Raw genomic sequence first — 12751 nt, forward strand, 5'->3', positions numbered from 1 at the left:
CTGGGAATGAAGATGAAATGGGTTTTTCTATACACAAATGCTCTGTAATGCTGATAAGGGCTGTGAACAGAATACAGACTAACAGAACAGAATTGTGTATTCAGCCTGCCTGGTAAAGGGGACATTTTTCAACAGTCTGTTGAGTAGCAATAAATTATTTGTAAAAATCACCCTCAATAGAATGAGGAGTCCTTTCTCCTAATAACACTGACAGAGACAAAAACAATTAATAAAATTCTCAAGGGGATTTTTGACAATAATCTGCCTCTTGGGAGCCTTCAGAGCCCCCTCCTCTGTGTGTCCAGCAAGGGGCACTGGGCAAGCCTGTTGGAACTAACAAATCAAACTTTCCCTGGCTGAGATCTCTTCCAGCAATTATGTGATGGGCTTGGATCTTAATTAGCAGCTCTTCTCTCTTAGTCAGAATGGTGTCAGAAGGTCACTGAGAGTGATGCTAGCTAGAATGTTTTGAGCTGTTCTCTCCAAACCAGAAGTGTGACAGGAGACTCACCAGTCCCTCCCAGATCAGGTGTGAGTGTGCTCAGCCTATAACCTGAGAAATGGGAAAAACAGAAATCTGCTTCTGCTCCAGCTGTGAACCAGGGGGGGAATTCACTTGAATTCAGGAGTGAAAGTGCATTGGGAAACTTCCCTTTACTGACTGCCCTTTCTCACTGCAACACTAAGCATCACTGCCACATTTTCTGGAAAAATCCCCTTGCCCAGGATTCTTCTCCTGGGAAGCTGGGAAGGCTCAGAGAAAAAGGAAAACAATAATTATCTCATTTGCTTCTCCTGTGTTTTGCTGCTTTGGAATGTGGTTTGGAGATTGTTTATCCAACAGGTAAATGTTTGATTGGTTTCATGTGAATTGTTTTAACTTAATGACCAATCATGGTGCAGCAGTGTCAGGACTCTGGAGAGGGTCACCAGTTTTTAATTATTATCTTGTTAGGCCTTCTGTAAATATCCTTTCTCTATTCTTTAGTATCGTTTCAGTATAGTATTCTTTAATATAATATCATAAAATAATAAATTAGCCTTCTAAGGCTAATTGGAGTCAAATTCATAATTTCCTCCCCATGATGGGGGACCCCAAAAATACCCCAACTAAGAGCTGTAAAAGCCTTAAAATTCTTTAAATGCCCTTTGGCTTAACAAGTGAGAAATTCTGTGTATTGGACAATGGCAAACTGAGCTCTCTGGCTGGAGCTTGTCTGGATTCAGTTGGGCAATTCTGCAGTTTCATCTTGTCCTTACTGGAGCTGCACTCTGTCTTGTGGGTGAATGTTGCTTATATATTAGTGCATTTATTAGACTTGGAAATCTAATTAAGATGAAAAAGAAGGAAGACAAACATCATCCAGAAGAAGGTGTGTACATGTCACCATCAATTCTCTTCCCCTTCTCATCACCAGGAGAGAAGCTGCTCTGCAGATGGAAAGAGCCAGGCACCCAAAGGAGCTCAGAGAGCACAGTGCTGTAGGATGTAATTAAGCACAATTACATCTGTGAACAAGAGGCCAAATAAAAGCAAGCCATAGATAATCACTGTTATAAAAACCAGAGTGTCCTTGTGCCCCATCTACTCCTAGAAATAAACTTGGTTTAGACCACGTTAAAATCTAGTACAATGATGCATGGCTGCTGCAAATCTGCCAGTCAAATTAAGAGCTTTTTTGGCAAACTAACAGAGAGACTCAGCCCAAAGGTTTGAGGTTTCTGGAGCTGCTTCAATTGTGTTTCATGCTTGACTTTCTGCAGTCCTCCTGAACTGGCTGAACACATCACTCTGCTGTTTGCACCCAGCCAAAGCACTGAGAGAGGATTTTCTATTTCACGCCCCATTCATACCTTGCTACTCAGATTATGCAATGTGAGTTATCCCAAATGCCTCTTGCTTTTCCCTTTGGAAAGTTTTTTTTCAGACAATAATACAGGGCAGATCTTCACTTCTGTAACTTCAGCATACATCAGTTGCAGCTCAGATGTTTTTATTACAGTTATCTGGGTTCAAGGTTTGGACCAGTTTGAATGCTTTTTCTTTTTCTTTTTGTTATTTCTGCAAGTTTCAGCAAAAATCCTGTAGCATCTGCAAAAAGAATCTCAGTTAATTCAGTGCATTTGGAGTTACCTATCCGGTCTTGTAATTTTGATTTTATATATGTGGAGCAAATTTTAATTTAATGGCAAAATGATAATGTTTTTTCTCTGTTCAGACCATGTTCCTGAGCAGGGAGTAATTTGCACACCTGTAGAACAGGAGTTCTCTGTATAATAAACTGAATTAAACTGGGTGCATCCCAGTGGAAACTTCTAATTTAATTTTAGCCCCTTAGGACAGCAATGTAGGCATTCTGCTTATCAGATGAGTGTGGAGTGTACTCTGGGATAGCAGGTGAGACTATTTATCTTGTAAAGATGAGTAATAAGATATTTGATTTCAGATAATGCCTGTGGATGCTACTCCTAACTGTCCAACAACATGGTCCTGCTAAGCAATCTTAAGACAAAAAACCCATGTAAAGGCTTTATTCCACCTACAGAATGTGATGTGCTCAGTGATCCAGAGCTATTCTCTAAAAATTATTAGAATTTTAGTACCATAAAACAAAAATATGGCTTTTTCATAGGTTTTTGGTTTTTTCCCCCCACAGTCCACAGCCAAGTATTTTTTGCCATGGATAGAAGGAAGGAAAATGAGGTTCTGTTTTCACATTAAATAAAAATAATTTGTTCTATGCACAGGGAAAAAAAAATAGAGGGCCAAATTAGAAAAAGCAACAAAATCTGAATGAATCAGCACAAATGCTCTATTCCTAACCCAGAGCCTGAGATTTCAGTCACTGTGGGGGCATTTTGCTGGTTGCCAGTCTCTCAGGATATCCCTGCTGTGTTTGATTTGATGTTGTCCTCCTGTTCTAGCCCAGCCACGTTTGTTATTAAATATGGCATTTGCAGGGTTATTTGGGATATGGAATGGGAGCAGGGGAAGGAACCTGTAGGGTTTAGCTGGGTAACAATTGCAGAATTTCAGCCTTGCAGTCTCACACTCTACCTTTGCCTGGAGAAAAGCTGAAGAGCATTATTTTGGTTAAAGGAGGGAAGCTGTTCCTTTTTAACAGCATCAGTAATGACTCTTTATCAGTAACACTGTTTCTTTAGGGCATTTTTTTTTTGTGTTATTCTCTGCATGTTTAATTAATGAGAATTACTTGCTAAATTATATTCTTCTCAAAAAAATGATAACACACAGATGTACAAACCCACATTCATGTGTTGTTTTATTGGTGCATTACAACATTACATTTCCTTCACACTGAGAAAGCATGAGAGTAAAATACATTGATCCACAAAAATGCCTTCCCTACGCTGACTTTGCACTGGTGATTGTGGCACCTACAGATCCCTCCACAAGTTTCATTCCATTAAGTCTTTCATAATTTTAATTACATTTTAATCAAACCTTTTACATTGTCTCCTTTATGACTCTCGATTGAATTATTCCCATTAAAATGTGTTATTCTTTACTGCTTTTCTGAGATCACCAATTACTCCTGCAATTTCAGGTTTTATGCTGTATTACACTTCATGTTCCAATCTTTTAGCAGCCACTACTCACTTGAGGGCTGGAAGAGATTTTCCTCATCCCAAAGACAGCCTGTCTGTACCAAAAGCCATTAAAATATTCAGAATGTGTACATCAGTTAGAAGGCTCCACTCCATTTTGAGAATAAGCCAGATCTATATAAAAACATGCAAAATGCTCTATGCATCAGTATTAAACTTCTAATTTTGATTGAAGATTTATTCTTTTTTTAACATTTGCATATAACCTGGAAGACTAGGGTTCCTGCTGAAAGAAAGAGCTGATGGCTAAACCTCACCCTGGCTCTGGGGCTCTCAGTAATCCTCCCACATGAAGTAATAGAAAACTATATTTGTTACAGAATTCTGTAGGGTGGTTTAAAAACTTCGTAGGAAGATTAAACCTCCATTGCACTCTGTGGATTTCTAGAATAAGATCTCAACCACACCAGAGGAGTGTTCTGTCAAATCCAGTGCAAATGCCAAGTAATTTGGCTTTGCTGATGCTGGTATTGTGAATTACTGTATATTCACCAGGAAAGCCACAGCTAAGGTCAACTGTCTCTGCTGTAGACCTCAGAATTCTGTAAGTGAAACATCCTCCCTCTGGCTCAGTTAAACTGTACCAGCTTTGCTTTTTTCTGGTTTCTACAGAACCTCCCGGGTTCACTCCTGTTACCTTCTGTTCCTTAATGTCACTTCCTATTTATAGCCATTTCCAAATATCATATAAATTTATACACAGCAAGGTTGCATCCTCTTGTACACAGTTATTAGGTTTATTTTTAAGGGGACCCTCATTTACTTGCTTTTTATAAAAATTCAAGTGTTGCCAATCAGGAAGCAGCTCTTCTCAAAAAAAAAAAATCTACAAAGCTTAGCTTTGAGTAAAGTAAATGACAAGCCTTACATAGAAACATTGAGCTGTTTGAATCACAAAATGTCTACGAGGCTGATGCATATTCCAACAGGAACACAGAAATTATAATCATGGCAGCAGTCTCCTCCAGTCTGAAGCACCGTAATTGTGGTCGTTGATCAACATTATCTTGATTGCTCCAAGAAATGTTCAAATGCCAGGGTGTGGTCTGGAATATTTTGCCTTCATTTTTCACAGGATACCTAAGGAGAAAAAACCTGGAATCTGACATTCTGCCATCCAAAGGTACCTCATCTCACAGGAATGTGATGTATACTGCATAGTGCATACCTAACAAACAGAATCCTACCGATAATAAATTACCTTCGGTCACACTCTTGTCAACCTTCTCCATACCAGCAGTGGTTTGATTCAGGTGAGCTCCAATTCAGGTACCAACCTTGGCAAGCACCATGCCCAAGAGCATGGTGAGCTGAAAACGTGGGATGGGATTGGTGGAAAACTGTCTCCAGCCTTCCTCTGGGTATGTTACAGTGCTGGAAACCACCACAGGCATTTGTGGTTGTGTGCCCAAAGTCACGAATGAGAATCTTTGCATTTCCTCAGGTCACCAATGCTGCAGTGAGTCACTACACAAGAATGAACATGGCACAACGAGATCCACAGGAAACTTTGTGTTTCTTTATCCTCCCAGTTTTAGGGGGTTTTAAACATCTGTTTGAAAGACTTCAGCTCGTTAAATGCAATGGGTGTTTTCTTTCAAATTTGTTTTGATGGTAAATACTGCAAGAGTTCTCAAAAATTGCTGATGGTCAATGCCAAGTTTCTAATCCATCCTGTATGTTGTTCTTAGTTGGTAATTTTAACAGCATGGAGTTTCTTGAAGGTGAGAATCATCCTGTGGAACTACTAATGCACAAGGCTTGGCTCTCACAAGCACTTCACCAGCCACACCTTTTGCCCTCTTAGTCATTAGTAGCTCAGAACGGTCTTGGCAAAATTTGATAATTAATACAAAGTTCCACCAGCATGTGGAGATTTCTGTTAATGTCAGAAGGCAGCAAGATAAACATAAGGATGATGCCCTAAATTATCAAATTACAGATGTTGAACACCTGATGAAAAGTGCTCTGTGCACTCGCCACCCATCGAAATCAATGAGTGCTGAAGATGACCAGAACTTTGTAGAAGATACTCAGTACTTCAGAAAATCTGTTTCCAGATCTAGTATATGCTCAACCACACCTCAAAGTTACTCTCTTGACCATTCCCCACATGAGATTTTTTTAATAACTTTCTTTCCCCTTCCCTCGAGTAGTTCTACCTGCTTGCAGTAGACTGAAAACAGATAATTCAGCAAGTCAGTATGAACTTAGAATTTACCTTTAAAACTATGATGGTGCCATGGCATTAAAAATAAAATATTTAAATTCCCTTTATAAAAAGGAAAGAAACAAAAGGAAAAAAAATGTACATTAAGAACCACTGTTAAGAGACCAGTTTGGAGGAAATGTGAGAAGGCTAAAAGTTCATTCTGCACATTTCTCAAAGTCATACGGGACCTTCAGTAATTCCCTCCAGAGGCAGCCCAGTAGCATTGTCGGCTGTGGGTCTCTCTTCTTTCTTCACTGAGGTCTGATCCAGCAGGCTGACATAAGATTTGTGACAGGCTGTGTTGCCCAAAGGAGGGTAGTGCTGTCTGTAGCAAATATAAGCAAAAATGAGGCCAATCACCCCTCCAACGAAAGCATCTGCAGGAAAAAAGCAACAAAACCAGAAGCACATTACAAGGGGAAGGGCAGCCAGGAGTGAAAACTGCAAATAAAAGACATTTGGTTGATGTGAAAGTGTTTAACACAGAAAATGTGGATTCTGAATTTTCCTAAAGAATTTGGAACCAAATACCACACTGGACAAATAAAATCCATCCTTGGGGACTTGTGCAATATTTTGAACACCCAAACTGTAGATGGTTGGCTCAGTTTTGGGAGATGAACACTGGGAATAGAATGGACTCCATGAGGTATCAAACACTCCTGATGTTCCAGATCACAGCTGACCACTTGTGGGTGGGCAACCCATGGATCTTCCAGTTAAAAAAGCAGACTGCCAAGAACAATCTCAAGCTGGATGAATTCTTACCAAAAGCATCTGAAAGGTCAAAGACTAAGTATGCCTGTTAACTGATTTAACACCTCTTGAATATCTTTCTTTGATGTTTTTTTAATATCCCATTCTCCTATCAGAAAATAAAGCAAGATAAGTAAGGCTACTGGATGAGATATTTGCAGCTCTCACACTTAGGCAATTTAAAATTTTCTATAGAGGATTCCTTCTGTTTCTGGTGATTAAAATAACCAGAAAATACTCACCTCGTCTTGTGTTTCATTTACAATCAACAAGAGAAAAATTTCACTGGACATACACACTCTGTGAAAGCCTCAGATTTAACATGAAGAATAATGAAGTGAGGCAAAAGGAACTGGTTAAAATGACCTGACAACACATTTATTTTCACAAGACTGATTCAGCACCACATCATCTGTGTGTAACTGTGATTCCATTCTTTTCATTTCTAAAAACCCAAAGTGTAATAAAAGTGGTGAATCATTTAGTTTACTGGAAAAGAAGGGTAAATCAATACAAATTATTTTTGTCTAAAGTCCTTAAATACAGATTAAATACCCTGGTTTGGCATTGTTATTTTCATTACAATAAAGGCCATGTAGTTCAATTTTCAATGCATAATAGATGGTTTGTAATCATTAGAGATGTGAGATGCCTTTTATCAGGAATGGCTGGAGCAAGAAAACCTAAAAAATTTAATAGTGAGGTGGATAAAACTAAGAAATGTGACTGTAAGTCACATTTGAGGAACAGGACTACATGGAATGACCCAGGAGATGCCTTCTAATCCTATGTTCTCTTCCTTCACACAAAAGGACAAAATTAATCTATCACAAATTAATATAACAGGAATTTAAAAGGTGATTGTGTGCAGACAGTAACTTATCCTAGCCACACTGGAAGCTGACTGATTTCATCAGCCTGGCTCTACCAAACTATAATGATATTAAAGGTACTGAGGGCAAGAATTTTCACTGTACAGCATCAATCAACTCGTAAAAAACTTAGTTATTGTGACAAGATTAATTTTCTATAAGCGTGTGTTAGGTGCAATTCTCAGATAACTTGCACCTGCATAAACTGCTTTTACACAGTTAGACAGAAAAATGAAAACTATCTTTCACAAACAACTATCCCTGCATGTAGACACTGAGAGTTTGAGTGACCAATCAATACAGAATAACAACTTGTTACTAACCAGTAAAGGTAACTGGCAAGAAAACTCCAATCCAATTAAGAGTCCCACACAAAGTCTGTTAATCTGTATAAAAATTAATGATGTGAATAAAGAATGGGCCTTTTTCCACCATGAAGGAAATGGATTCCCATGTAATTTATTCCCATAAGTTTGCAGCTCCATCTCCTTAAAATTCAAAGGCAGAACAGGAGCAGCTGTGATGAGCTGAGTCCCAAGCCCTGGGTGCAGTTTTCCTCCACCTTGTACAAAGCACATCACCATCACCTGCTCACCTTTCAGCCCATCAATAATTCTGGCAAGGGACAGTTCACACTGCAAACACCTGCTCCAAACCTGTACTCTCCACATTTCTTCCCACTCCTCCTTTTCTCTTTAACAGGGAGCTCAGGCCAAGTGTTTTGTGTGCCTCCTGCCAGCCTGGCAAGGCAGCACCTCATGCTCAGCAGGTTTGTGCTGGAGGCTCTCCCCAGCCCCAGTGTCACTGAGAAAAGGAGAAATGGGTCCTGAAACAAGACAAGGCTCTGCTGGAAAGCAGGAGGCTCCTCAGAGAGCGTGTCAAGGCTAATGGCTGGTGATGAAGCAGCTGCAGGAGCACAGCAGGGTGAGGGAAAGCATGGCTGAGATTGGTTCTGCTGCTGGGTGAGATGAGAAGGTGCTCAGGGGGACAGAGCAATGCAGAAATTAATTGAAATTATATGAGGAACCAACAGAATGCTGTGTGTTTGTGCTGCTTTGGTAGCAGAGGGAGCTGCAGGGGTGGCTTCCTTGAGAATCTTCTCCATGTGCAACAGAGCCAGCACCAGGCAGCTCCAGGATGGGTCTGTCACTGGCCAAGACTGGGCACAGCAGGGATGTGGGAGCACCTCTGGGATAAGAGATGTGAAAAACTGGGAAAAAAATCTGGACAACTGAAATAGCAGCTGGAGAGAGGAGTGAGAACATGTGAGAGAAACAGCCCTGCTGACACCCAGGTCAGTGAGGAAGGAGGGGCCGGAGCTGCTCCAGGCACCCTAACAGCAACTGCTGAGTGATCTCTCCCTCAACTCAACTTGATTCATGAACTTTTCACTGCATTTTCTCTCACCCTTCCAGCTGAGGAGGGGAGTGACAGACCTGGTGTCCAGCCAGGGTCAACCCACCACAGTGCTGGAAAACAGGAAACATCATGGAACCAGTATGGAACTGAAATTTCAGGTAATTGAAAGGAGCACTCAGGACCTTGAGGAGAGCTCAATTTGCAAGGCCAGCAGCACAGTCCTAGCAATACCACAGAAAGCCAAGGTGATCCACATAACAGCATCAGAAATACCATGCACGGTATTTTTTACAGGAATCCAGGGACAAATAGGGGAAAAGTAATTACAGGCTGGTTTACTTAGCAGAGGACATAAGTAAAAGCAAGGAAGCTACAAAGGTGGCCATAAAGAAAGTCAAGAAATGGGTAAAGAAATAATTGATGGCAGGGTTTTCTGAATTGTCACGAGTGTGTAGTTGATAAATAGCACAGCCTCCTCCATCAGTTACAGAACTTTGAAGGACTCTGAGACAACAGTGACAATGCAGTGACCTGATGGGTGTTGCACTCCAGGAGTGCCTGCTGTGAGGGAGGAGAGGATGCTGTGGCAGAGGCCTGAAGCTCTGAAGGTCAGTGCTGGCTAATCCAGCCTTGCTAGGAAACCCCAGCAAGGAAAATCTATAGAACAGCATGGTGTTTTAACTCACACTATGTACTGAAACAGAAAAAAGTCAAAGAAATATGTCACCCTGTTCTTCTAAAGTTCTTCTAAACCTTCTGATGTTTACATTTTTGTAATAGAGTTTCTCATGCACTTTTCATATAAATAATTGTTTTACATTCCTTTCTAGAAGAAAAGAGAATTGATAAACTGTTAGTTTGACCAGTGGAGTTAAAAAAGTAGCAATTTCATCCTCCAATCCATAATCACTTCTAAATACCAGAGTTCAGAAATAAACCACCCCTTTTTTACCTTAAACATCTCAAGGCGCGAGTGTCGCTCATTTCGTGTCGCGTTACAACAGAAATCCATGGCTAAATCAGAGAAAAAAAAAGAGTAGGAAAATGGGGCATGTCCATGTCTGACCTTGCCAGTGGTGCTTGTAGTCACACATCCGTGACAGGGCGATCATCATGGCACAGTAGAGGGGCAGGATGGCTGCACAGAGCCTCCAGCTCTTCCCCCGGCCGCTCTCCGTGAAGCAGTGCAGCTTTCCAGCCAGGTAGAAGGTGGTGAAGCCCAGGCCTGAAAATGCAACTGATACAGCAAAGCACATCACTGCAGTGAACTCTAATTAGTGCTGGTTTGGTTGATTGGTTGTTTTTTTGTTTGGGCTTTTTTTTTTTTAAATTTTATTAAAGCAGTCACGATCTTGCAAACTTTAAAAAAAATCACATTTTTGGGGAAGTGAATGAGGAAAGACATTCCCCAACAAGATCCATGTCATACATACATTCTCCACAGCAGTGGAGTTACTTATAGAGCAATGCAAGCAACCAGGAAAGGGAACACTCAGAAGCAATTTGATTTTTTTCTAATACATACACTCAGCTTTCACATAATCTGACATGTCTGCAAACACTGTGTTGCCTCTAGACAGTCACCTATTCCATAGAAATTTAAATTTTTTCTTCCTTCAGCAATTCACCTTTTTCCTCTGGGGGAGACATCAGACACTAAATTAAACATTTAAGCAAATTTTTAACTTGAGTCACAAAAGCTTTTTCACGCTTCAACCTTCAGCACATCTTTCCTGATTTTAGACCTATTCTAAAACGTTGAGGTTCAAAGCAGAAAAGGATTCAGACAGTTTGCACTGTAATTGAATTACATTTAAATGAGATTTTTAGGTTCCATTACCCAGTTTCTATAGAACATACACAAGAGAACTCGGGCACCAAGTTTCTGCCCTGAGCTTTCCTGTTGCACCTTTTACACCTTCCAGAGAGACAGTGGACAAGGAAAGGACTTGTTTGCATCATTTCATCTTCTAGATGAGTAAATGGAGCGATCAAAATGAAATCTGTCTTGGATATGCAACATCAAATGCAATCCTGAAGCAAAATCTTTCCCACTCCAAAAATATTTTTGTCTTCATATTTCTATTTTTCACCTCAGGTTATAATTTTTTAGGCGAACTGAAATCTGAAGGCAGCGTTCCCAGGCAGAAGAATCAATTGGTTTGTGGTTTCATTTTCAGGCAATCTGCAATGCCCAGCAATTTAGAGGTTTAAAGGAATATTGCCCAAACTATAAAGTAGGTGTTCAGTTCACACAGACTCATATTTAGGATTAATACCATTTACCAGGCAATTCTACCAGCAATTGTCAGCATGGTGCACAGCAGCAGCAGATGTAGCTAAAAGGACTTCAGAGAGAATCTGCTAATATTTTAAAAAGACTATTTCCCCCAAATTTGTGGGGTTCTTTTCAGGGTCTTCCACCTTTTCAGAAGGAGGTGTTCACGGAAGAACATGGAAGTGCAGTAGGATTTATATTTGTAATAAACACAAAGGCTGATCTTGCCTTAGGTGGTGGATGTATTTCTCTAAATTAAAAGGCAGAAAGAAGAGAGACACAAATACTCCTTTAGGGGAACCCATGCCTAGTATAAGAGGGAAAATAAATATATCTAATATACTCTCTCTATACATATCTATATCTATATATATATCTATATATATAGCTATATATCTATATAGATATATCTAATATACTATACCTATATCTAATGTACTATATCTAATATACTCTAATAATACATTAATATATAAAACTGATATTGTGGCTGTAGAACTACCATTGTGCAGACAAGCCTTACACTGCAGAATTTCAGATTGACTTCCCTTACCCTGGAGTGTGCAAATCCAGAAAGAGCTGCTTGACCCAAGAGGCCCAGTGCATGCAGAGTCAGCAGCAAAAAGCATGGAATTAACAGCAAAATGTTCTGGGATGTGGGATATCCATTATAAAAGTAACTGCAGAATTCAGGACAGCTCAATTGCTGTGCATCCCATGTGGGCAGCTTTGCCTGATGGCTCGTTCTGAAGATGTCAGTCAAGAACATAAAGAAAAACAATTCACTCTTCAAGAATCCTGGGCCTAAAGGTGATATTTCCACTGAAGAATTGGTCCATCAGTAGAATATATTTGAGCACTTTTTCCTGCACCAGCTGGAGTCCATACATCACTGCAGCATGAAGGAAATGCAAATACACACATGCCCTGAAGGGTCACACCCTGCCTACTGTCCTAGTAAAAGTTATTAGGAAGACAGATCCCAAAGATTCAGCAGAGCAATACAAAATCACTTCTAAGCTGCCTTCTTCCAGAAAATAAATCAAAATCTTTTTATACAAAGAAGGAAAAAGCAATATAAAATACCAACCAGCCCTTTTTGGAGACATTGATGTAAATAAACAGAAGAAAATCAGGCTGATTTTATTTAGTTTAAAACAATGTTAAGACAAGAAACATGTTGATACAAATTCCAGACACAAATATTTCATTGATTTTAAATGTTGTAAGAGGAGAAAGGAATGAGGAAATGAGATATTTCTACCAATTGGTGTAGCTAACTCAAATCAAAGTCCTGATGCCACAAGTTGCTGAACTCAGGAAAAACTCTCATGAGACAAGCCACAGGTTCTGTCATGGCTTGCTAAAATGCTTTAAAATGCATTGTCATTACTTGAATAAATAAAAGTACCATGGACTCAATTGTTCAGTTTGTTTCTATGATGTTCTTTTTTAAAAAAGTGAGTTCAGAAGGAATAAGGAGGACGACAGCACCTGGAGACACCACAGATCCCATCCTGAAAGCTGATTCCCTCCAGACAGGGGCTTTAGGTGAGCTGAAAAACCTGTCTGTACAGACCAAACAATTACCAAGCTGAAATGCATAAGGTGAGAAACTGTAAACAAGAATCTGATCTAAAGCAC

The 12751-nt window shown here is 39.9% G+C and overlaps 1 protein-coding gene across 2 annotated transcripts in view; it reads right to left on the minus strand.

The window, feature by feature from the left end:
- Positions 1-3259: 3259 nt before the first annotated feature.
- The window catches only part of PLPP4 (phospholipid phosphatase 4), a 46653-nt gene continuing 37161 nt past the window's right edge, over positions 3260-12751 (minus strand). The window contains exons 6-8 of one of the 2 annotated variants that reach the window (XM_077182817.1): positions 9896-10066; positions 6031-6219; positions 3260-4710 (exon numbers count right to left, since the gene is read on the minus strand). In XM_077182817.1, coding sequence (XP_077038932.1) covers positions 4700-4710; positions 6031-6219; positions 9896-10066 — 371 coding nt within the window. In that variant the 3' untranslated portion in view covers positions 3260-4699. Of the gene's footprint in view, positions 6220-9895; positions 10067-12751 lie in introns of both variants that reach the window. The other variant, XM_077182818.1, reaches the window with a different exon arrangement.

This window comes from Agelaius phoeniceus, chromosome 9, assembly GCF_051311805.1.
Source record: "Agelaius phoeniceus isolate bAgePho1 chromosome 9, bAgePho1.hap1, whole genome shotgun sequence".
NCBI lineage: Eukaryota > Metazoa > Chordata > Aves > Passeriformes > Icteridae > Agelaius > Agelaius phoeniceus.